We start from the raw sequence: 26,332 nt of genomic DNA on the forward strand, positions 1-26,332 counted from the left end.
CTCAGGTAGTTTTAGTCAGAAGAATAAAGAATTTAGTGCACCTTAGTTCTTCTGAATCTTAGGACTTCTCTTGTAGTAGAAGTCCATGGTTATCAGCCAAAAATAGCACTGAACTGGGGCTTCAGGTAGCAGCCAGGAAACAAACTTAAAAATGGATATTAGTGAGGTAATAAACATCAGTTGAAAATTTCAAATGCTGTTAAGCTAAAGGAATTACTCACCTTTGACCAAGGAGATAATATGCAGTATCTTTTGTACTGTGTGGAAATCAAATTAAACCATTTCACATTCAGATACAACCTTCAGATCTTATGATTGCACTAGACCTTCAACTTCATGACATTAAATAAGGAGATAGCATATTCTTCAATAACTTCTGTGGTGTTTCCACTAGGTTTAATAACAAAGTCTTTTTGGGTTTTTTTGTAGGATGGAAGAGCAGCATCTGCTGTTGTAGTTTGTTCTTTTCTGTGTTTCTGTCGTCTCTTCACTACTGCTGAAGCTGCGGTTTATATGTTCAGTATGAAACGCTGTCCTCCTGGTATTTGGCCGTCTCATAAAAGGTACGGTATCAGTCTGTTAGGGTACTGTTGAAGCAAGTAGTTACACAGTTGCGAATATGCCACTATTTTCACAGGATGCTTTTTAGGAAGATAGTGTTATTCTATGATGTCTGTGTTCAAACAGATGAGTAGAGAAAGTAGTTTTGAATTTTGTGAGCCCTTAAGTTACTCGTGATGCTATCAAAAGTGAGTCAAGTATGACCTGTAGTGAAGAAATATTAGGAATGAAAACGAGGGTATGCAGTGCTTTCGAATGCTCTCTTAAGTTTAAAATCCTCTTACACATGTGTAAGACTTATTCCATGTTTGCTAGCTTATTACAATAGGTTTTACTGTGTTAGAACACTACAAGTTCTGTGGAAAGACAAATAATGATTTCTGTCAGTCTTTTCTGTTTAGGTAAGAATGCCTTCTGCTTTTTAGAGTGCATGCAGAGCATTTGACAAATGTTTTAGACTGATTATTTGATTTAATTTGATAGATCTTATAACAATACAATCTCAGTAGCAAGTGACACTGGTAGTAAGGGTGTTTCCTACAAAAAGGATTAGATTTAGAAAGGTGAGAAGTAAGGTTATTTAAGTGTAAATGACAGATTATGTTGTTGCACCCGTTTACTTTATATTAGTGAGGATAAATCTAAAGCCTTTAGGAAGCTTTGAGTTACTAGCTTGAGAACTGCTATGCAACTTTGATCCATTATGTGTAAGAAACAAATAATTCTCCTAGTCTAGTGTTTTAAGTCCTTTGTAAAGAGTGGTTAGTTTGTTTTACAAGTGAATATATGTAAAACTACAGACCTAAGGCAATGTCTGGAAGGTGGGACACAGGTGCTGATGAGTTCATGTGCAGTGCTGTATTCAATCTTCTGGGCAGTATATTTTTCTGTTGTGATGCAGCCATCAGACTTCTGTACAAAAAGCGTGTTGCTGTCTTTAAATTGAGAGGCTGGCTAGGAATTGTAAATAGTTCTTCACATCTCTATTTTATTTTCCTTTCATGAAATTCCGTCAGATTTGAAAATCGGTTTGCTGGAAGTGCTGTTAAGTGTTCCCAGTGTTTTATTGTTATCATTTGTCACTGCCCAGTGGCTGGATATGAACAGAAGTAACTCACCTCCATGTATTCACCCATTTTTAGGGTTTGGTTCTCTGGCTAAATGAGTACCTTTTCATTTTGGCAGATACATTGAATACATGTGTGATATGATGGCTGAAGAACCAATTATTCCTCACAGCAAGCCTATCCTTGTGAGGTCAATCATCATGACTCCAGTTCCCCTTTTCAGTAAGCAGCGTAATGGCTGCAGGCCTTTTTGTGAAGTTTATGTGGGAGATGAGAGAGTAACCACTACCTCCCAGGAATATGACAAAATGAAGTAAGTACAGGTTATGATTTGCTTTGAAACAGCACATTATGTTTTTCTGGACTTACATAGGTGGTCCTTACTGTGAGGAGAAAACATGATTTTGCATGTGTCAGTGAAGCAGAAAGCTTCTTTAATGTGTGGAACAGGTCCTCTGTCCCCTTTTAGCTGATCTTGAAAAGTAAATTGTAGGGAAGAGAAAACATGGTTATAATAGCAGCTTGAATCTGTTACTGTAGAAAGTGAGAATGGTGGGGGGGGGGTGGCACAGTGGGCACTGGGAGGCAGAGATGAGCAAGACCCTCTTTCCTCTTGCTTCATAAACTAGGAAGACTGAAACCTGGTGTACATGTCTCAGTCATGGAAACAGTAAGGATCCCCCAGGCATGGTGGCTGTAAGGGAAGTGCTTATTATTCGCTGTACAGCTCTGGTCTCTGCTGTTGTATACAGCACAGGAATTGCAAATGGTACTAGCAGTACTAGGTGTAGATAGTCACAGACAGAAGAAAGATGAGAGAATACTAAAGTCCTTCTAGCTTTCCTATATATTCAAGCTCTGTAAGGAGTTCAATGAATTTGGAGAAAGCAGGAGCAGAAACAGCTGTGGGTTGTTATAATAATATTTTTTCCTCTTTTTCTCTACCACTGTCCCACAGTGGGAATCCTAACATAGCACAGCAGTACAGCTACAGTTTCTCTCTGCACCTTTCTTTGGATCAGCTTTCTTCATAATGTCCTGTATCTTGCATTTCCCAGCAGCTCCTTGAAGACATGTTTCTTCCATATTTCATTTGAGAACTATGCCTCTAAATGTGTCTGTTGCTCTGCTGTAGGCAACTGTTAATCTTACTATTTTAAGAGTAGCTTTTAAGTTTTAATTATTTAGAGCTAACTCCTTCTCCATAATAAGAACTTGAAGCAGATTTTTATGGGTTGATAATGAAGGCCTTGGAGAAACCAAACTAAACATAAGGTGATACACTATTGGGTTTTTTGTACAAGAAATTAACTGTGTTTATGCTTTTTCTTCAGGGAGTTTAAAATTGAAGATGGGAAAGCAGTAATTCCACTAGGTATAACAGTCCAGGGAGACATTCTTATTGTGATTTATCATGCCAGGTCAACACTAGGAGGTCGACTACAAGCCAAGGTAATGATAAATTTAGTAGACTACATGGAAGATTTGCTATTTCTTGTTGCAGTTTTGTATACTACTTGTATTTGTGATCTCATTAATAATTTGCTATTCTTTGTTCAAAGAAATGTATGAGGTTTTTATGTACTTGGGAATTCAGCCTTTTCAAGCCTAATAAGTATTTCCATTCTTAGGGCATTGTGTGTAGATGCTTTGGTAAGCATTTCTGGAAATTGCTTCAGTAGTGATAGCTATTATACTTGCATGGAAAGCCTTTAGCCATTTTTTTGAGGCAGTGTTATCTGTTAAGTTGCACAAGCCAGAACTTTTTAATTCTGTACACACAAACTGCAACCAAAGGAAAAATACCACTCAATAGAAAAGTGGAATTCCAGGGACTGCCTGTACAAAACAGGCTAGAAAAATCCATGTGGCTTTGTACCCTATTTCTAGAGCTACGTTGAGTTTTTATAGCTGATTTTCTTACTGGTCTTTGTTCTCCTAGGGAGAATGCGTGTTTGCTTTTTTTAATTCAACTATGGATGCTAATGAAGCCTGTCTTCAAATTTATAAAAAAGAAGCACGGGGGTTTTTCTCCAGATGACTATCCCCAATTAAACTTGGAGATCCATGTAAAAGATAGGAAGGGGTAGTGCAAAGTTTAGGGTAACTTGGAGCATTGTGAAAATCGATCCAGAGGTTCTTCAGACAGTTTCTGTACGCTTGAGGCAAACGAGCATATTCGTACATACCTACTATTACTGAAATAAATGGTTTTCCCTATGTTTTTTTCTACTTTATGCATAGGAAAGTAAGTATCACATTTTGTCATGTTGCAGAGGTTTGAGACTTAATCTTAATATCCCCAGAGTGCTATGGGCTAGATCTTCCAGAAGCCCTAAAACTGAAAGCTCGGTGAAATGATTCTCTAATGTACAAAAATAGCTATTGTATGGTACAAGGTCATCAGTGAAGAGAGCATACAACTGGGGAAAATTCGGCCGAGACTAGCTTAAACTCCTTGTGCAATCTCTGTTTCACTGATGCTAGGGTTTCTTTAATGTGGTTCTCTGGTGTTTATTCACTGACTGGACAAGATGAGAATTTTCTCATCCATCTGCTGTAACACATGATACTTCAACAGTGTCTGTGGTGATCCTGGTTTGGAGCTTTGATGGAACAATATTCGACATGTCCTTAGTTTTACGTACTCTAAATTGCCCACTGAAGCTCTCTGCAGAACTCTTACGGAGATCAGCCGCGACACTTCTATATTGCTGTTAAGAGCTGGGCATTGTGAATGTCTCCCACTTGCTCACAGTTAATTTGAGAGAGATTTAGTTTAATCTTCTAGGAAATTTCATGCATAGCAAGGTATTAAGAAAACTGATTTAATAGGGTGTTCAGGTTTTCATATGTAGTTCAGGGTAGGGATGGATGGATCACAGAGACCCTCTAGTATGTCCACGCCCGTCGTCTACTGAGGACTCCAGCACTGGACACAGCACTTCAAATGTGGCCTCGCAAGTGCTGGATAGACCCAAAAGATCACCGCCCTCAACCTGCTGGCAATGCTTTGGTTGTTGGTTGACTTCTGGTTATGATGTTCAATAAATGCTCATTTACAAGGAAAGCTTTTATAATTCTGTTTTATTATGTTGTATTTACTGGACTATTAGTGTATGACTTGCTGTGTAAGGACTGGCAAGACTATTCCACATATGTTGTAACTGAAGTCAGGGAACAAATACGTTGTGGATTTATCAGTTTTGTAATTTGGATTTCTGTAAGACCAGGAGCCACATGAATCTTCTGCAGTAGCATTTTCTGGATTCTTACATGCTGATCAGGAACAGGAAAGTAGTTTTTCTGTCAGCAGAAGAAAGAGTTAGGGAAGTTGGATGGTTATAATGAATCAATTCAGAAAACCCCTTTAATTCTGTCTGGGATGAACAATTGACTTGAGAAGTTGCGCAGGAAATAGAACTCTTTGCACGTCTTATGAAATGTGCTACATTTAAAAGTGTTCTGAATGGACACCTTTATATATGACGTACATTTCTTGATTAATGTATTGTATGTTATTCAGAAAAGTTGTAAACGTCCTGTAGTTTCAGCCTGTAGAACAGGGTCTTGAAATATTTAAGACTTTGATATTTAACAATCTGAGATTTGTGATGAGATGTAACTGGTTCAAAGTCTTTTGGTTTGTTTCTGGTAGTAATAGATTTATCTATGTTCTGTCTTAAATGACATTTAAATCTCTCAAGATAAACTATACGTGGAATTAAACTGAAATGGTAGCAAAGCAAACACTTCAAAATATTTTAATAGTGAAAATACTTTGCATTATATTAAAGGCAGAACACTGTGCATACTGTTCATGTGGGTTTATGCAGTTTCCCTGTATTTCTTGTTTTCAACAGATGGCTTCAATGAAGATGTTTCAGATTCAGTTCCACACAGGTTTTGTGCCCCGAAATGCCACCACAGTGAAATTTGCCAAGTATGTTGACATCTCTTTGTAGGAGACTGGGAGAAGTTTTCTTTGAAACTGCTTAACCTGCCAAACCCACATGTGGTGGGGGGAGGAAATATAGTCAGTGTAGGAAGTAGATTACTTTAAGGGCAATAAGATTCTTTTGTTTTCTCACCTCAAGGAAACTGAAGGTTTTGTTCATGATAAAAAAAAAAAAAATCTGTACCAAAATACCACCTGTATAAATTATATGGAAAAAGTAAACAAATACAGCATGTTTTAAGCCTTACACTAATTGCTTTAAGGTTTCGTGTTAGACTGCAGTGAATTCAATCTAGTTAGCCATCATTATCAAGAATCTATTTGTGTGCATCTTTGCAGGTATGATTTAGATGCCTGTGACATACAAGAAAAATATCCTGATTTATTTCAAGTCAATCTAGAAGTAGAGGTGGAGCCCAGAGATAGACCTAGCTGTGAACAGCCACCGTGGGATAACATGAATATAAAAGGACTGAATCCCAAGATCCTTTTCTCCACCCGAGAGGAACAACAAGAGATTTTATCAAAATTTGGTAATGTATCTCTTGGAAAAACTAGAGAAAGTTTCCAATATACTTACTGTTTCAGGCTTTTGTTTAATTTCTGACATTCCTTTAAGTGAAAGAAATTTAAAAGGTGTGTTCTTGTAAATATCACCTAAAAATTTGCATTATATGAACAAGTATAAATTATCCTTTAATAATCATGCTTGACTTACCTCCACTGTCATTACATTTGCTTGCTTTAAAGCTATGAATATGATATTTGCAGAGATTTTAGCAAATGGAATTGTAACAGCTATGATTTGTAGGCAAAATTATTTGAAAGAAATGTATTTGGCTAAACTGGCACCATTATCATTTCACTTAAAATCATCTGAGCATTCCTTACAAATGGTCTGAACTAAAAATGTTTGTCGAGGTCCTTCTTATGTGTAGCCAAGTAACATAATTCAGTTTCTCAACTTTTCCTAATGTGGTCCAGTAGATGTTTAATTTTTTTAACTGGGAGGAGTGGCTGACACACCAGAAAGCTGTGCTGCCATTCAGCAAGACCTAGACAGGCTGGAGAGTTGGGCAGGGAGAAATTTAATGAAATACAACAAGGGCAACTTGTAGAGGCATGCATCTGGGAAAGAAGAACCCCATGTACAAGTATAGGTTAGGGACTGAGCTGTTTGAGAGGAGCGTAGGGGAAAGGGACCTGGGGGTCCTGGTGGACAGCAGGATGGCCATGAGCCAGCAGTGTGCCCTCGTGGCCAAGAAGGCAAATGACCTCCTGGAGTGTATTAGAAGGGGTGTGGTCAGTAGATCGAGAGAGGTTCTCCCCCTCTACTCTGCCCTGGTGAGACCATCTCTGGAATATTGTGTCCAGTTCTGGGCCCCTGAGTTCAAGAAGGACAGGGAACTGCTTGAAAGAGTCAGTGCAGAGCCACAAAGACGATTAAGGGGGTGGAACATCTCTCTTGTAATGAAAGGCTGAGGGAGCTGGGTCTCTTTAGCTTGGAGAAGAGGAGACTGAGGGGTGACCTCATTAATGTTTATCAATACATAAGGGGCAAGTGTCAGGAGGATGCAACCAGGCTCTTCTCGGTGATGTCCAATGACAGGACAAGGGGCAACGGGTGCAAGCTGGAGCACAGAAGGTTCCTGATTAACATAAGGAAAAACTTGTTCACTGTGAGGGTGACAGAGCCCTGGAACAGGCTGCCCAGAGAGGTTGTGGTGTCTCCTTCTCTGGAGACATTCAAAACCTGCCTGCATGCGTCCTTGTGTGATCTACTGTAGGTGGTCCTGCTCTGGCAGGGGAGTTGGACTAGATGATCTTTCGAGGTCCCTTCCAACCCCTAACATTCTGTGATTCTGTGTATTCTGTGCTTCATCTATAGATGCATTAACTGGAATTAATGCAGGCTGTTCAGTATCTTTCTTCTCCTCCTGCTATCAGTGATTAGCTTTGACACGTTCATTAAGGCTTTTAAGACTTCTCTGTGCTTCCCAAATAAAAAGCAAGATGGAGATTATTGTGGTGATTTTAGTACACCATACATGAGATCTTTCTCTGCTTTTAAAATGGTACATCTTAATTACATTTCTTTTGATACAAGGTAGTTGCTCTGTCTTATCTTTGTTTTAGCAGGATATGTTTGGTTTGCATTCTGATCTAGGTAATTTTCCGTTTAACTTATTTTATATAGATTTTAAAACTCCTACTGTGAACACAACTTTCATCTTACTGAAGTTAGTTAAGGTGTTTCATTGATAATGAGGATCTGTAAAAATTGCTCTTATGGTTTTTAAGTCACTTTCATTTTCTGAGAAATAAAATGTAATGGTTTCAGATTCCATTGAAAATACCTCTTAAAATTGGTGGGAAGGGAGTAGGACAAGAGCAAGTGCTATGAACTGATTTTATAAAACTTGCCTTATTAAAACGGAATTTGCAGTATGTCGTTCATCATGATCTTTCATGAATGTTTTTGAAGAGAGACTATTTTCTTTCGCATCTCTGTAAGCTACAACCAAGTATGTGAAAGGAAGGTGAAAAAGTGTTCTACCAGCTTGGTATTTAGATTTAGACAAATAGCTTTCTCCCAAGCATTCATCCCATGTTTTTCAAACAGTGGTTGAACACTTAATTAATTTGGGGAGTTGTCTTGAGGAACCTGTTTTTGAGAGATACAGCAATAGGTAACTCAGCCCAACTCAGTCTTGCACGAGAGTCGCTTAATACCTGATCTGAGTGAAATAAGAAACATACGGTGTAGTTAACCACAGCACACGGTGTATAGCATAACTCTTTTGAGATGTTTGTTAACAAATGTGTGTTCTTGTCTGGCTTTATTCTCTGGGTTTTTTCCTATAGCGCACTTGCTCTTTTCTGATGTTGCATTCCTTATTGCAGATGTTATTCATAGTTTTTGTGTATTTTAGTGATGGTTGGTACAAGTGAGGTGTTAATTGTATTTTCCTACCAATGTAAATAGAATGCTTGAGTGTTTTGCTATGACTCTGATTTAGTTTAATGTTGTAGTTGAAAATATGGTCTTACCATCTTTTGCAGTTGAAACAAGGTTGATCATGCTAATTTCAAATGGGGGGTGGGTGTGGAATTTGCCTTTGCAGGGTAATAGATGCTTTGAAACAGTTGTCTAACTATAGTAGTCATTCTGCAAGTTGAATACCAGCTGCTATACCAGGATTGAGTTTTAGAAGTTTCTCTCTAAGGGTTCTGGCTTAAAATCTATTTTATAGGGAAGCCGGAGCTCCCAAGACAACCAGGTTCAACTGCACAATATGAAGCAGAAGCATGCCAGCTGGAGGAGTCTTCAGAAAGTGCACCTACTGATACAGGATCTCCACACAGCAGTAGTACTGATGCAAATAACTTCTTTCATTCTCTGGACTGGAAAGGTGCAAGTTTTCCTCTGAAGTATCTATTTGTTACATGTTTGTTGTCTTATACACTTTCCAATGAGTACTTAAGCCTTCTTATGCAGCAAAAGCCACTATTTCACCAGATCATGAGAAAAAGCGACTTAAATGAGTGAGCTATGCAGGTTAACAAGTGGTCATTCCACTTTATTTGGTTTTTTTGGTATTATGTGTAACTTAAATGCTGAGCTAAATTTTTCTTTTTCTGCAAAGATCTTAACCTTGAAGGTCTGTGAGGAAGCCTTTGCATTCCCACAGCCCCATTTAGGCTGGCTGACGAACAAAGGAAACAAAGTAGACTAGCCAGTGGGGTACAGATCAGTATGTATGGACTTAGAAAATGCAACCTTATAGTGCATGTGTAAGTCCTTTTTCTGGGTTCTGCTTTGTTGGCAAAAATGACAGTAACTGCTTATGCTGTCGTTGAATGCTGTCACTGAGTGCAGCAGCAGTTACTGAGTGACCTTGTAAACCACGAGTAGTGCAATGTCCTGAGATGAATGTCCAAGTCAGTCTCATTTTGAAAACATTCATAAAACCTACCCTTGCAGAGTGGCAAGTATGGTAGTGAGTGGCACCTTTGCCTGCTCTGTACAAAGAGGTGGTGCGCAACAGGTAGTTCTTATTTTTTTCATCAATTCTTTTGTGAGCTTTGATTAATTAAGGATTGATTTCATATGATCTCACCATATAAGTCTGTCTTATCCTGGTTGGCAGAAGAATCCTGGTAATATAAATCTTCTTTTTATTCAAGAAGGACAAAGTCCGGAAAGTGGAATAGAGGACAGTTCATGTAAAAATGATCGTGTTCAACTATCTGATGACAGGGAGGAGAGTGATCCTTCAGATGAGGAATTCCCTACATTTCCAGCTGAAGAAAGTGCAGTAGTTGTTGATGAAAAAGACTCTCTTACTCCAGAAGGAGAGTGGCTTTTTGGAGCCAATTTTGAAGCTCCATCTGCACTGTTACAAAAACCTCTACCTGAAGAGAATGTAGACCTACTGGGACTAGACTCTGATATTTCACCAGAACAGAAACAACCTATCTCAGAAATAAACTCTTCATCGAGTAATGCAGACTTGTTGAACAATCTCTTTGTGGGTAATGCATCACAGATTTCAGAAGAGCCCACTGGAGATCTTCTTGGACAAGGAACAGATTTCTTTTTCAGCAGTCAGTGTCCAGCTGCTGCTCAGGGTATGTCTTCAGCAGCAGCGATGTCTTCAGGTACGTGAATTTAATATCGGTACTGTTTGGCTGGCCAGTAGATAAAAACTGTGTCTTGCACTGTGCTTAGAAAATGAATACTGTGTTTTGGTTGGTACAGTGCAGGCATGTTGGTCTATAGCAAGACTCTGCATAGAGTAGGTGTTCTTAGTGCATGAAGGAGAGAAATTGCTATATATTATCCTGGTATTTTGTTATTTGGCCAATATCCTATTAGCCTTAAATCATGTAAACAGAAAAGTATCAAATTTTGAATTTAAATGAGATTCAGTATTCTTAAAGAATCCATAACTTTCCCATACAAATGTTACATGCTAGATCATTTTCTAAATCCACGTGTAAATTATTTCTCTTACTGAGGCATGGAATTGGAGCTTATTGCTTTCTTGCACTTTATGTAAAGCAATATCATTAAATGTGGTACAAAGCTGTGCTGATTAAATGTCTGTGTGGGATTTTTGGTTATCACATAAGACTGCTAGGCAACTGGAAATCCTGTAGATTACTGTTCAAATCAGTAGGATAATGTAAGGTGTACTGCTAAAAGGTGCTTTCATGCTGGTTTCACTGATGTGGTTGGCAGGTTTGTATTGCTATTTGGTATTTGAAATAAGGTGTTTTTGTTTAGAGGTTCTCTTCCTCTTACGAATGGATAGTTAGCTCTTTGTAACTAATCTTTTAGGAACAGCAATTCTTACTGAAGTTAACAGTAAGATTTTTGGGAATATTAGCCAAATAATCTGGGAAACTGTTACAAGGTTTAGCTGCTTTGCACAAAGATAATTTAGACAAAATCTTTAATCTACATACAGCTGCAAAGTGGTTTTGTAGAGCATTTAGGTGACTTCCAGTATTTCTTTCTTTTGAAGCAATTTAGTATTGAACTGTTACTGTGGTCAATGAGGAGTCACTTTACCTTTTTTACATATGCAGAACTCTATCAAAGAGAAGTGTTATTACTTAATCTTTCTTTAACTATGCCTTTCTTATATCTACTCCATGAAACACCTGGGAAGTAGTCATGTATGTGTCTCATTCTACCTTTGAATTGGATAAGAGAAAGATAATTGTGGAAGTGAGAATATTTGGCCACTGTTGAATTTCAATTCGCACATCAAACTTGTGCTTGAGGTTTTGTGTACATGCTATGCTATAGTAAGATAGCTTGATGACAGTCCAGGGTTTGTTTTTTTGAAGTGTTACTGAGTCCTGTACAATGTGGTTATCACCTCAGGATGTGCTAGGGCACTATGGCAGGATTGTTCCTTCTTTTCAGTTTCTGAGTGAATCTGGCAGGAGTCCCTGGGCTCTTGAGGATTTTGACTCTAGAGGGCAGTAGAAAAAGGAGCATCTCGAGCCATGATTCCAGCTGACTGTCACATGTTACTCCATGCTGACTATAAATACTCTTCCAGTTAGTTTTTTCTTCATTGTGATCACTACAGACCTGTTGAAAGCCTTGCTTCTGTTGGTTTTCATTCTTGAGCTGACGTGCTTTCTGTCCCAGAGTCACCAATGCCTTCAAGTCAAAGTGGTAGTATGAATGTTTTACTTGATGTGCTTTAGTAGTTTAGTAGTCTGTTTTGTTTAAGTTCTTTGGAGGTGTGGTGTTATAGAGCATTTAACGAATGTAATTTTTCTGTTTGTGTGTGGATGACCACACAGATTTAAGGTGTGTCTTACGTAGATGAAATTAATGATGTTACTGAGTATATGCAGCCTTGCTTAAGGATTTGTGTTTGAAGACATAGCTGTTCATATTGTGTATGGCTGAAATACTACTTGTACCATCATGAACGTGCAGATGTCTAGAGGAAGGGGCAGATGGTGACTCTTTGCCACAAAAAAATCTCAGAAGGCTACTGCAGTTACCGATATGAACTTTACTTTTTGTCTGTGCCCCCAGAGGAATAAGGCTTTTCCGACCTCATTTATTCTGAAATTTGTCGTAAGATAATTTTGTTTTCTTCTTTTTTTAGCTGATCCTTTTGACCCATTCACAATGTCATCAAGTTCAGAGAATCAAGCCCTGTCTGGTCCAGACCTCTTTGGGGACTTTCTTCATCCAAGCTCAACATCTACAGCTAGTACAGTTCCTTCCACACACAGTTCACTTCCACCTTCTTCCAGCTCGGATTTCTTAAAATTAGGTAAGTGTGCTTCTGATGTTGTGTTTCTCAGCAGTTTCGGCTGCTCTGTGCATTTGTCTTTCAGCTTAGTCAAGGTGGATTAGTGTCTTAATAGATCCACTTGTTGTGACTGCTGTTTTAATTAGCTCAGTGTTCAGGGAATGCAGATAAAATGCACCAAGTATCCGAGGTTCCCTGTATAATGTCATCATAAATATTTATGATGAAAGAGGATTTCTAGCATTGCTAACTTTCCGTTAGGAGCTGGAGTTTCCTCTGAGAGCTCTTAGAATTGAGGGTACACAAGTGCTTGAAAACTTACTTTCTAGATGGCAGAATGCTATTTTGTATTCAGATTTTAAAGTTTTCTGGAAGCCTTGGTAAAGAAATGAGCAAGGCAAGTTATAGTTTAACCAGTTCTTAAAATGCAAGCTGAGGCTAGCTTGGACCTTCTTGACCTGAATGCATTCTGGTAATATACTTAAGGACTACATTATGTAATACTCTAATCTTATTTGTTTCATTTAATTTTGCTGATATATTCTTGGTGAAGCCTTTTCCTCACACATTTATTTTTAAATCTATTCATCTTTAAGCAAAAAGCTTTGTGATATATTCAGTCTTCCCGTATCTCCATCCTAAGCATGTTATTTCCAAAGTGTTACTAAATAGAGCTTCTAAGCATGCTCATTTAAAGAGAAACATACCCTTGCAAAAGTGGTGAGTGGTAGTGTCAGAAGTGTTGCTTTTCAAACGTGACTTCCAAAGAAAAGCATGGGTCTCTCCGCAGGGGTGGGAGTTGTGTTCAGTCTGTGACAGCTTTTCTCTGCAGTTTGATCCCTGCACTGTTCCTACGTAGGTCCTTCCCACAGGATACAGTCTTTCAAGAACATAGGTTTCCACAGAGTATGGTCCTTCAGGAAGACACTGTGCCAGCATGGGTGCCGCAGGGCCTGCAGCTCCTGCCAGGAGCCTGTTGCTGCATGGGCTCCTCTGCATGGACTGTGGCTTCATCCAGGACATGCCCACCTGCATGAGGTCCTCCATAGGCTGCAGTGTGGATGTTTGCTCCACTGTGTCTTCTCCGTGGACTGCAGGGGAATCTCTGCTCTGGCAGAGCTCCTTATCTACTGACCTTGGTGTCTGCAGAGCTGTTTCTCTCACACTTTTCTCATTCCTTAGAGCTGCTGTGCAGTGTTTTTTTTACCCTTTCTTCCATATGTTTTCCCAGAGGTGCCACTGTCTTGGCTGAGGGGTTGTGCTGTGTCCTGTGATGGGTCTGTGGGAGCTGTGTGGGGCATGAAGCAGCCCAGGCCTCTTTTCACAGAGGCCACCCCTGCAGACACCCACTTATAAACTTGAGGTAGTTAGGAATGGTGGTATCACATTCCTTACCATTAGTCTAGGACCAATTTCTTCCCAGAGCTTACTGCATGTGATTTTTGAGTTGCCCCTCCTTGTTGGACAGTTGTCTAGTTGACCTTGCCTGTGGGTGATGCAGTCTGAGTGTTAGCTAGAGAGAAATGATAAAGATAGATGCAGTATTTGCCTGGCTGAGATGAGGGCTTCCCCCTTGAAATAAAAGGCTAGCCAGCTGATTGCCCTCTCTACCATGTACTTAAGCATTATATTCCAGCTGTGGTTGATTTGCTGAGAAGATCACTTGCTGCTTCCTTAGCTGTATTTTTGTTCTGTCCCATAGATACAGTAACGGCTGTATGTTTTAATTGGATACTTTTATGGTTGCCAGTTTTATACCACTTCTCGTTATGACACTATTGTTGTCACTGCATGAGGTTACCAAACAGATGATGACTTTTTTTATGTTCAGTAGAAGATTTGATCAATACTGATCTGTGTAGCATCATCTCAGCCAAAATATATCTTTCTCCAGAGGCAGGGACCTCTGGAGACTACCCAGCTGACCTGCTCAAAGCAGGGTCAAGTTGAGCAGGCTGCTCAGGACCATGTCCTTGCTGATTTTTATTATTTCTGAGGATGCAGACTTTACAACCTCTATGGGCAACCTGTGCCAGTGTTTGACTATTCTTACAGAAAAAACTTATTCTGTTTAAATGGAGTTTACTGTGTTTCAGTTTGTGCCGGTTGCCTCTTGTCCTTCCACTGGGAAGCGCTGAGAAGAGTCTGGGTCAGCCTTTATTGCTTCCCATTGAGTATTTATACGCATGGATAAGATTGCCCACCCCCAGTCCTTCTCCAGATTAAAACAATACCAACACCCTCAGCCTGTCCTCATATCAGAGGTGCTTCAATCCCTACATGACAGAGAACCCTTTTATGTACTAAACTTACTAAATTTAAGTTGGAAAAATAGATAAATGAGAATTTTTGCTCTCTAAATGTTTACTCAAAGGGAGTGCTCAGACCTCAAGGAGACCACCATCAATGTTCACCTGTTAGTAACATTTGAGCCAAGTACGGAAGAAGATAGACTCTGTGATGACAGTGTTCTGTCTGGCTTTAGATAAGTTTGCATCATATTAAGTCAGCCTCTTGGTTCACAGAAAATCCTGTTGTCCTCTGTGATTAAAGGATTTCCTGTAGACATGACAGGTTAAATAAAGAAAACCTAATGTGAAATTGTATGTAGGATATAGCAAAATGCAGGTCTCATATTTTGGGAAGCTGGAAAGTGTGATCTGTTTACCACCAACTTATTCTTACATCTTAGCTTGGTTTGAGCGGTGTTAGTAAAGAACTATGCCCTGACCTCAAGTGGTTTACTGCTGTATGGCTAAGGATTATAAATATGTGCATTAAAGAACAACTTGGGGGACAAGCAGGTATGGATCTGTTTGCCCATTATCTCAGTTGCTTCAGCTTCCAGAATATTTAGCTATGCTTCATCTTCTACCCCTTCTTTAGATATTCTACTCCTTTCCCTTAATGTGTCTGTATGGAATTCTAGTGTCCCAGGTTACAAAAGTGGGGGATTCGGCATGTGGTCTTGTTGTACCTCTTCAGAATATGTAGAAATCAGAGTATCATGTTGGTAATGCTGTTTCTTTCTTTTAAAATCTATTGTAATGCCCAAGTTGTACAAGTATAAAGAATACAGCAGAAGAATAAACAGTTCCAGGAGGACATCTTATCTGTTCAGTATTTTGCACATTGTACTCCATTGTATCAGATTTTTCTCATAAAAGTAGTGAATGATGTGAGCTTGTACTATTCATAGTGGATTTACTGCTGTACATAGCAGTAGGCTACTCCCTGCTTTGTTCAGGGTGGGGGAGGTGATGAACTTGTCTGCTCTTAAACAGCAGTTATAAAACACCTGATTCCTATAGTGTGTTCTTAATCTTTCAGATGCATTCAGCTATAGTTTATTTTTATTTCTCTCAACTTGGTTTTATCATAGTTCTGTAAGTGGTTGTAAATTTCTTCATTCCACTGTAAAAAAAAAAAAAAAAACCACCAAAAAACCACAAAAAAACCCCCCAAAAACCAAAAAATAACAACCAAAAAAAACCCCAAAAGACACACACACGCAAAAAAAAAACCCCAAAACAACTTGTAATAGCAGAGATCATAAGCCAAAATCATTTCTAGCTTAAAAATTTTTACTAATGTTAATTCAAGGCCCACTTGACATTTTGGTATGGTAACAGCAAATTTCTAAGCCGTTGAAGAGACAGTTTTGGATAGTTTGATACTTACAGCTAGTGACTGCTGTGTAGCAGATAGCTGGGGTCATGACTACTAGGGCAAATATGTACTGTTTCTCCCATGGTTTCAGAGACAGGGAGATGAGGCTTGAGTCTGGAGAAAGGGCTGAAAATTGTACTATACCTCCGAAAGACTTTGGCAGCTATTTCCTGAGTTTTACTCTGTTTTCCTTCACACGCAGCAGAGGTGACTGCTGTAATACAGGCTCTTGGCAGACATTTATTGCAGAGTATTTGATGGGCTCTCTTTGCAACTGTAAGATCTAAGCATAAATAGAATTAGTGGACTGAGGTGATGGAGGGGATATTTGATTTGTTTCAAATTTTTTCCCCAAATAAGATAAAAAAGCTTCTATGATTTGGCATCAATATTCAGAATGTAAAGTTGAGAAGCTGAGAGAAGTGAAAAGGTGTGATATAGTAGTCAAAACATCCAAAGCATCAAAATGTTGCTATTTTTGTAAAGATGGCTGAGTTAGCTTTCCGAACTCTAGGTCTTCAAAATGTTTTAGAGCACTGCTAAACATACTGTTCTTGCTGAAATATCATCTCTCCCTGTAGCACTGACTGTTGTCATAGCATTGAGGGGGTGGTTACATTCAAAAGCTGTCCTGCTTCACTGTGAGTCTCTACAAGCTGTGCTCAAAGGGAGTGCTCAGAGCTGGCATGCAACTTTGAGTGTTCCATACCTAGAACCTCTCATTCTGAGGATGACTCGCCTCATACTGTGTGTGAGTGAGAAAGGGGGGAATAATTTGCAAGCATCAGGAGTGGCAGTTATAACCCTGTGTTGGATGTGACACTTTCTAGAGGTTAGTGGAAGCACCTTTGCATCCTTTTGAATGTGAGCGTTTCATTGTCTGTTTTCAATTGGCGTGGTGGGTTTTGCTTTGCACGTAGAAAAGCGGTTTTTATCCTTGGAGCTAGTGATTCTCAATCTCTTCCCAGAAAAGATTACTCTTCCTGTATTCTGGTCTTTAATTTTGTGCGTTCATTCATGTACTGAACCTAAAAGGATCTAAATGAGTTTGTCAAGAGCTCTCTTTGTCTTATGAGGCCTGGGGTAAACAAACCTGCAGTTCAAAGTGACCTGGCTTCACCTGTGTAGCACGCAGACTGCTGAGTGATACAGAGCACTATTTCATGAAGCAGTGCTGTTTTCTAGTTACCTGCAACAGCAGCATGCCCTGAAGCCACGCCTTAGCTAGTCCTTTTGCCTAAGTGACCTGAGCTGTTAAATTCCTAGCATTGCCTGTGCATGAAAATACCTTCTCTATGAAAAGTATGAGATGTTTCAAATACAAATGGAGAAATTCCAGTGATGAAAACCTTCTCAGTCCTGTTTAAGACTGCGTGACTGTGTTATGGAGAAATTTAAGCAAGCCGTGTAGTTGGCCATTGTAGCTGATAATGTGGTGAACAGTTCTACTGGTATTGGGGAAACATCCATTATTGTGATGGTTTTCTTAAAAGAATAATCAAAAGATCTCTTTTTCTGCTGTAGGGAATTTGACACCAGAGCCACCTAAAATATCATCTTCTACAAGCCACCCAGATCTCTTAGGTGGATGGGATTCTTGGGCAGATTCCTCAGCAACCAGCAGTGTAGTGTCACCACAATTGAAGCCTCTTTTTGAAGGTATTATGAAATGAAATTTTTCCATTAGAAGGAATAAGGAATACTCAAGACTTGGTCAGTTTAATCACCTGAAGCTGCTGAATGTGTCTTCATGCCTTTTTGCTTTGTTGCTTAAAGGACTCTGTGCTCTTGTACTTAAATGCCTCTTTGGTAAGGCACTTGTATAGTTTTTTTAGAATAAGTTCAAGGCAGAGGAACCAAATAGTTTCCGTTGTCTATAGTAATGGTGATTCTTGTCACTGTGAAAGATGTCACGGAGTAGAATGCTGGGGAGGTTTACGTGAGGTGGTGTGGAAATAGTACTTTTATTCATTCTCTCTGTTTCCAGATACACCAAGTACATAATATATTTTCTTATTATACAGGTCAAGCCTCTAGCACAGTGAGCCAATCCAGTGTGTCTTCAGGTCTTTCTTTCAGCCAGGCTAAATCTCAGAACTTTGATCCTTTTGCTGATCTAGCCAATCTTGGATGTGGTCTTCCAGGTAAGATCTTACTTGTAAGAGGCTACACTTAATGCCTCTATGGATTGATTTGCTTCTTGTACCAATAAACGTAACTGATAGCTTATATAAAGGAAAGTCTTTTAATTGTTAACAACCAGCTTGAGGCAGTTTCTGAGAGCAGACAAGTAACAAGAAAAGACTGCATCTTTACAGAGACTGTGTGAAGCATCTAGAGTAATATTTCAGAAGATAACCACAGCTGTGATTCAGAAACAGTATAAATACTTAATGCTTCAGAATCTAGCTGAGAAGGTAAGAGAAACCAGGGGTTGTTGATTCAGTAACTGAGCATGAGGTTTCTTATCTAGCATTGATTGATACTGTGCTGTGAAGGATATAAAATGAAAACTGGATTAAATTCTTTGTTAGATCCAGTGACAGTTGTTTTCCTTTTAATTCAATACTTTTGTTTAAATTCAGTAGGCCTTCATAGCTCTGCTGCTCAAATCTGTCATGTTTGTAAGATGAGCACAAATCAAGCCCCTACTTGTACACCAATACCATGAGCATTATGAACATTTGTCAGTTTTCAGTGGTGTGCACTAGAAGTTATGTAAGATGAGACACATTGCAGAGTAACACTTGTGCCAGGATGTTATATTCAGCCCAAACTCGGGAATTAGCCCTGCAGCATTCTCAAACAGCAGAAAAAACTACAGGCAATGAAAAGAGCTGAGGTCCTTGCATTTTGGGACCACACTGCCATAGCAAATGGATAATTTGTAGATGTTGAATGTGACTAGCTGCCAAGAGTCCAAGGAATGATTTGGAACAGCCTATAGTTGCTGAATTGCAGAAATGTGCTTTTCCCTTAGCTTGGAGCTGACAGGTTTCATCCTGTTCCCTTGTCAGTTAGCATTGTGTATTGAATCAAGTACCTTGCTGGAATGAACACAAGGTAACATATGCTGTTTGGCTTCTTTATGTTGCCTGTGCGTAATTACTTGCAAAATTTTAGTGCTGAAGCGGTACCAATAAGGCTGCTCTGCAGTAAGCAGTTACAAAAAAAATTTCTAATCCAGGTTGAGATGGACTTGTTAAATCTATAGGTGGTGTGACAGTAAATCAGTTTATTATCTTTGACTCAGAGGTGCAGGTATAGCACACTGAACCAGTGGAAGAAATTGTACTGATTTTAGCAGGATTTAGATCAACTAGTCTGAGTTAATTTTCAATAGGAAAAATGACTGTATTAAGAAGTAGCCAGATGTCAATGTGCTGGTTAACCTTCTCAGCCTTGAACTGAATTTTCAGGGAGTTAGAAGAACTGGAGTTTAGACTCGGTGTTGTGTTTTTCATAGTTTTTTGGCCTTCACATACAAGTCTTTATTCTGGAAGAAGGTTATGAGAGTGAAAGCTCCTTAGTTGGGAATGCTATATAAACAGAAAAGAAACAATAGCTAAAGGTAGTAGTAGTGTATTAGGCCAGTGGTAGGATACCAATAGAGTTCTGTGATAGTTGTTCTCAGACTCCTTGATTCTAGGAATGATCTTGTACCCGAAAGGAGCAGTGTGGTGAAAAGTTGCTGCTGATAGTGAGGTGTAGGCTTGTCCTACAGGAAGAATTGGTTGGCCTTGAAGACTGAAATAATGAATATGGAATGCTTTGAAAGAATAGTAGGATGAGGTTATTTTTCAGTGTGTGAGATCATGTACTATTACTAGTAACAGGGATTATTTTTTTTAATTTCACGAGTTGGAAGTGATGGAAGACTGAGTTGACTATGCGATTGGGTGCTTTCATGAAAAAACAGTGCAATCCGATTTTATCAAGTGTTGTATTGCAATACTAGGTTTTATCAGGTGTGGTATTTAGAGGTGTAGTATGTTATCTTGTACATGGCCCCAGGGAGACACCTTCTTGTGTAAGCTGTTGTAACTGTGAGCAGCAGCTACAAGAGAGCTATCAGGAGAGCTGAGGTGTGGGGAACCAGTTTTAAAAAAGAAAACTGAGTTTACATTGCTGTGCATACCCAGATAAACTTGGGTGTTTTTTCTGAGACTTTAGGGTGAGTAAAATGGGGGAAAAATAGAAATGAGAACAAGTAAGTTTAAAGTGGCTTGGGATGTGTTTGAGCTGGAAGTTAAGTTCTAATCAGCAGTGGATTAATAATGTATGTGGAAAGGCAAATATTAATTCACATTCTTCCAAGAAATAGGTAGATGAGATCATAAGTTTGTCATTCAAGACCAAGTGATAAGGATTTCTGGTTTTGAGGTGTCAATATTTCATTCATGTTATACTTCCTGTCTGGCTTCAGGTGTGTAACCATATTTGAGCACCAGTCTTGAATTCATATTCTGTCATTTTTAGGGAATTCTTCCAACATGAAGAGGCCTTAATCTGTTTTAGGATGCCCTAAGTGTGGTATAAAATGTTTCTCTTGCAAAAAATCTAGATGTGTCAAAATTCAATCATGCTATTTTTTTCCCTGTGATGGGTATACGCCCATTATATGCAACTTGTCAAGGGAACTGAGTTTCTAGGAATCTTTCCAAAGGAAGTCAATCAAGGGCAATTTAATGGTGGCTTGGTTTAGAATAAAAAATCTCAAGTTTATTCTCATCAGTGAGACAAAAAGCTGAATAATAAATTTAAGATTGGAACTTCATTCTGCTCAGTTTATTTACAGTGAGTGGAGAAAAGGCCCTGTGTGTTCTTCCCAAAGTAGCAGGTGAAGCTGCTAAGCAGTGTTATTTCTAGTGGTTTAATGAAGGGAAATGGGATACTAAAATCTTAGTCAATATTGTGTCGATAAGACAGAGGCCTATAGATCACACCAGGGTGATCACACCAGTGTCTCCTGCAGGCTTCAGTGCCTTGTTATACTGATGTGCAGTATATAATCTCTCATCTTTCTTAAACAGTAGTGCAAGAAATCACTAAAGACTTTGAAAGCATTCATTTGAAAATATTTTCAATGTATTACATTTTTGTGATCATATAGTTAGTTTTTAAGAGTCCTCTGTGTATAACAGATGTTGAAGTGTAATGAATTGGGAGGCGGAACTACTGTCACTGCAGAATTATTTTCTGGCCTTACCCATGCCTCCTGGCCAATCAGACAAAGGTGATTGCTTCTGCTAAAACTGACAGTTGAGAACTTGAGTTGTGAGAGACTGGAAGACTTTTGGTAATGGCTCTAGCTCCTGCCATCCAAATTATTTGTTAACGAGCCGTGTTACTTTATTTTACACACAGTTTGCTGTTACGCTTTCTCTTGTATAGTGGTATCACTGTAAAGTGTGTGGTTTGGTGTGAAGACAAAACTGTCTTTCTTATATTATACAGGTGACAGATACTGAGCTGAACAACTAATTTAGTATTTATTGTTAGTTTCCTCTAGTGGTGGACTCTCAAGTAGTGGCTTTGGTCAGAAGACTGCTCCATCTCAGAAGCTGGGAAATCAGTGGCAGAAATCCACAAAACCACAAAGTACTTCATGGCAGGCCCAGACTAAATCCAGCACAACAGCTAAACCAAATTACACAGTAAACTTCAGTGTTATTGGAGGACGAGAAGAAAGAGGAGTCAGAACCCCAAGCTTTGGTAAGTTTTCTGAAGGTGTTACTTATAATGGCCTCTGAAGTTAGTCAGATGTGCTGTTAGCTGTAGAAACTCTTGTACCTTCATTTTTTTATTTATGTTTAGGTTATATCTAGTAGAAATCAGAGAAGAGCTTGGCAAATCTGTTGTCCTGCTTATGCATAGCTATGCTAGAATATCAGAGATGAGCACAGCCTAAATATTTGCAAGTTTGGGCATAAAGACTCAAGGCTATATTCACTTATCCACATGGGTACTGGTTTTGTATCGCTGGGTTAGAAACGTAAATTTGATCTATCTAGGGAGAGATGGTTGATAGTGTTGCTTCATGGTAGTCCACTTGTGCTACACGGGTAAAAGTAAAAGGATGCAACATTTTTCCTAGCTGAAGAATAGTAGCTAGTCTTAAGAAAGATTGAGGGTCAACTTACTGGAAATTCTTGTGTTTCTTAAGGGATGGGAGCAGGTGAAATCATTCTCGGAACTAGTCCCTTAAGATGTTCCAACTGATTAGGCAAACCTAGCGGTATAGGGGTGGGTGTGGCCTCTTCTATATTAACCTTCATGGAGAATTTTGTTTTCCTGCTGTTTTAGTAGTGGGATTATGCCTCCCTTTAACTGGCATATAAATGAACAGCAGGTAATTCTGTAAGTTGAAATGATTCTGTTGGTCTGTTTCTGGAGAGAAGTGACAGGATGGAGATGCAGTGAGCACAAGTTGCAGCACAGGAAAGTCTGATCAGAGAACAGGGAGAAAAATTTCTATTAGCTTGATGAAATGCTGAAACGGGGCAAGGGATGTTGTGATTTCTCATCTTTGAAAACAGGTGGACCTCAACTGCACAAGGATCTGAGAAATTTGTCTAGTTGTCCCTGTTTTGAGTGGGAATTGGACTAGATGACATCCAGAGGCCTCTTCAGAATTCAGTTATTCTACAGTTCTCTAAACCTTGGTGGTTCTGTAATGACTGTTCATGTTAATGTTTTATTCCTTCATTGTTCTGCCTAAGTTTCAACATACTTAAATGTTGACAACATACTTTCGGCTAGAGTGTTGAGTATACAGTCATTTGAAAAACTGCTACACAGCAATTAGAATGACTTTATAGTGGAGACATGGAACCATTTCCAAAATCGTTAATAGGTAGATGTGTACTCCCTCAGATCTACTGCACTTTGGAAAAATGAGGACATGCACGTATTTAGCCACACGTAAGCACGTGAGGTTATCTGCTCTGGATTGAAAGCTTGTCAACGATCCCTTTTATTCCTATCCTGTTAGCCTTGTGGAGTTCATCCAGCCACTAAAGGATATTTATCATGGTAGTGGGAAATGTCATGCAAGTGTATCTAAGGACAATATATTTCCCCCCTTAATGTATTCTCATATGTAACTTTTCATTTAATGTTTTTCTTCTTTCATAGGTCAGAAGCCAAAAGTTTCTGAAAATGACTTTGAGGATCTCTTATCTAATCAAGGATTTTCGGCTAAATCTGATAAAAAAGGACCAAAGACCATTGCTGAGATGAGGAAACAAGAAATGTCTAAAGATATGGACCCCTTGAAACTCAAGGTTTGCTTAACAGTGATTTTGATTTAAGTGAAAATCTGAGCTTATGCTTAGAACTGCTGATAATAGAGCAGAAGGTACAACTAACAGAGCAAACTAATAAAGCAAAATGAAATTTTATCTGTATTTAAATCATAAGACTTAGAAGTTAATTAGCATGAACAAGAGTCAGTTGACAATGAAGCGGAAGACAATAGCACAAAAAGTGTGTGGATGGAACGCTTCCTGTTGCAGCTGAGCTTGGAGAATTTAAGAACCTGTTTTCTTGTTTGAGCCTGTTTATTGAAGCCGGAACTGTTCTTTATCTCTAGTGTTCCCAAAGGCCTCCTTAAGAAAGATGGATTTGGCTGGTTATACAAAACTCTACTTTAAAAAACAGGCAGGTGAAAATAGCTCTCTTCAGGGTGGCCACTTACTTGCATTTAGCAGTTAACAAGTGCTACTGCTGTCTTAAAACATTAGTAAAAGATGTGGTTCTGGAGATGGGCTATAGAACTAGTCTGTGGGGTGATACCTGATCAGCTGTTCAGATTTTTTTTATGTATTTCTCATTAATAATATCACATATTAATATACTTTCAGTTTTGTGGTCTTTACGGTGCTTTAGAAAAGTTTTTACAAACTTTGGAGGGATGCTGAAATTTGTTTTCACAGTATCTTACCTGAAGAGAGTGTGCACAGCTTGCATGGGTACCTTTTTAACACCAGTCACCATAAACGAAAATAAATAGAGATTTTTATTTGCCATACCCATTGCTGATAGAGGACAGAGATTTTCATATTGCATAACACAGTGTTCAATGAAGACACTGTATCACTATATCACAGTGGCTTGAATATTGCTGTTAAAGTCTGAAATGGCTCGTTATTCTAATCACCTTTCATGGGGATATCGGAAAGAACACTTTAGTTTGTGCATCCTTGCAGGTTGCTTAAGTAAACATTAACTTTATATATGTAATCTGAAACTTTTGTACAAATCAAGTAAGAATTTAAGTTTTTAAGTACTCCTGTCAATTCTGTTGTCACTGATTTTACAGGTTTTTGTAGTATGTTAACTATCTCAGAAATTTCCCTTGCAATGACTGAATTTATGATAAGCTAATAACAATGAGCTACTCCCTAGTGGCAGATGCAAAGTATCACTTTTGGGTGGCTAATGGTCTGGGTGCCAGAAAGAAGAGTGTAGTAAGACAGTTGGACTTGGAGAGCAAATGCACCAAGACAACTGTACTTGGGTCTTAATATTGTGGTCTTGTACAGAGTGATGGTTATGTCTCTGGATAGACTGAAAATGCTTACAGTACTGCATTCAGCTCTATACATTCTGTTTTTCCCAGATTCTTGAATGGATTGAAGGAAAGGAGAGAAATATCAGAGCATTAATATCCACTCTTCATACAGTGCTTTGGGAAGGGGAAAATAAGTGGAAACCAGTCAGCATGGCAGATCTAGTAACTCCTGAACAAGTAAAGAAGTACTACAGGAAAGCAGTGCTTGTAGTTCATCCAGATAAGGTGAGGATGTTCCTCTGATCTTCTTTCCTTCAGAAGGAATACAAACTGCTTTTACTGCACCGTACTAGTCACTGACAGATGCTGCAGCCTTGCTTCTTGACAGCACCCTAGGTGCTCTTCGCTTTGCTTCCATTGTCTTCAGAATTTGGAGTGTTACTGCATTCAAGTAGTGCAGGATTTTTCTTGTCATCCTGACACAGCACAGAATTCAGCAGATAAATGTTAACAGATGATAGATTCCATGAAGGTTGTACTGAGCACCGAAGTCAGTTGTGCTGAGTTCTGACTGCCTGCTGGCAGGTTTAGTGCTGAGTAGTGCCAGCTGATACTTCAGTACTTGAGGACTACTTACCAGTATATGAAGACCCAGAGGCTGCCACAGCAAAACTGGTGGGAAAAACCTGCTGAACCTGCTTTACTAAGCAACTTTATTAAGAACTAGAAAAAGTAAACTTTACTTTTGCTTTACTTAGCAATTGAAAAATACTTGATGAATATGACTGCCAATCCAGTTGTCTTTTTAAAATATTTAATGCATTCCATTGCTGTTTTAGTTTCCCAATGTATGAAGGTAGCTTCTTGTTCTGAGTCATCGCTCTAGGCTGTGTTTTAAATACAAAGATAAGTGAATATACCTGGTTTGAATTTTCAGACTTGCCTTTACTGGTGTCTCAGTGAGGAGAAGTCCAAGTCCCATGTCGTCTTGTACCCATAACAGAGAAACAAGACATTATTCGTTCTTTTCTTCTCCTCATCCTTTGCTATTCTTGGCCATGTGGCTTCCTCCACCTTTGTGGTGGCTTTTTTGGTGCTTTCTGTAAGCCCCTTAATGCATCAGTGGCAGAACACAGGTCTTTTTGAGGCATTTTTCTGCCACTTTAGTTAAAGCACTTCCTAAAAGTGTCTATGAGGTACTGCAGCTGGCAAAAGCCAAGCAGCAGAAGGGGAAGGATACTCTGTTGGAAAGAACCTGTTAAAATGACTCATCTAGTGGAACTGGATCGTTACTAACCGGGGGGGTTGGGTTGGCCTTAGAAGCAGGGATGCTGTGAAATAGGCAGGGAATTGGTAGTGTACTGTCTTCATTTGAGTATGGAGGCAAATGCACAGGAAGTGCTTTGTCATTAATGTTGAATCTTAATGTCATTCACATTCAGCAACAGATTTCTGTCCAGGAAGTCACATCCAAAAGGAGTCATCTTAAATAGTGCTTAAATTTTATTCTTGTACATTACTGCAAGGTCTGTCAGGAAGCAATTCCAAAACTGACTGGATTTGATCATTACCTAATATTAACTAAAAATATTTATGAAAAGAACAGCTTGGAAAACTATTTTTACTAAATTTCAGTTATTTATTAATTGCATTAAAAGTTTGAAGTAATGTAGGGAAAACAAAGCTTTGGCTTTGAAAATACTCTTGGCAAACTTTGGGTGTGATTGAAGAGAGCTGTGTGTCTGCACAATTATATTCGCACGGCAGTCTA

The 26,332-nt window shown here is 39.0% G+C and overlaps 1 protein-coding gene across 1 annotated transcript in view; it reads left to right on the forward strand.

The window, feature by feature from the left end:
• GAK (cyclin G associated kinase) overlaps positions 1–26,332 on the forward strand; it is a 66,843-nt gene that overhangs the window by 39,580 nt on the left and 931 nt on the right. The window contains exons 15-27 of the mRNA XM_086479059.1: positions 430–563; positions 1,747–1,941; positions 2,963–3,080; positions 5,492–5,571; positions 5,926–6,119; positions 8,841–8,999; positions 9,775–10,248; positions 12,228–12,398; positions 17,571–17,705; positions 18,071–18,190; positions 21,549–21,761; positions 23,184–23,332; positions 24,670–24,846. Of these exons, the coding sequence (XP_086335185.1) occupies positions 430–563; positions 1,747–1,941; positions 2,963–3,080; positions 5,492–5,571; positions 5,926–6,119; positions 8,841–8,999; positions 9,775–10,248; positions 12,228–12,398; positions 17,571–17,705; positions 18,071–18,190; positions 21,549–21,761; positions 23,184–23,332; positions 24,670–24,846 (2,319 nt within the window). The remainder of the gene's footprint in view (positions 1–429; positions 564–1,746; positions 1,942–2,962; positions 3,081–5,491; positions 5,572–5,925; positions 6,120–8,840; positions 9,000–9,774; positions 10,249–12,227; positions 12,399–17,570; positions 17,706–18,070; positions 18,191–21,548; positions 21,762–23,183; positions 23,333–24,669; positions 24,847–26,332) is intronic.

This window comes from Leptosomus discolor, chromosome Z (genome assembly GCF_034619465.1).
Source record: "Leptosomus discolor isolate bLepDis1 chromosome Z, bLepDis1.hap2, whole genome shotgun sequence".
Taxonomy (NCBI): Eukaryota; Metazoa; Chordata; class Aves; order Leptosomiformes; family Leptosomidae; genus Leptosomus; species Leptosomus discolor.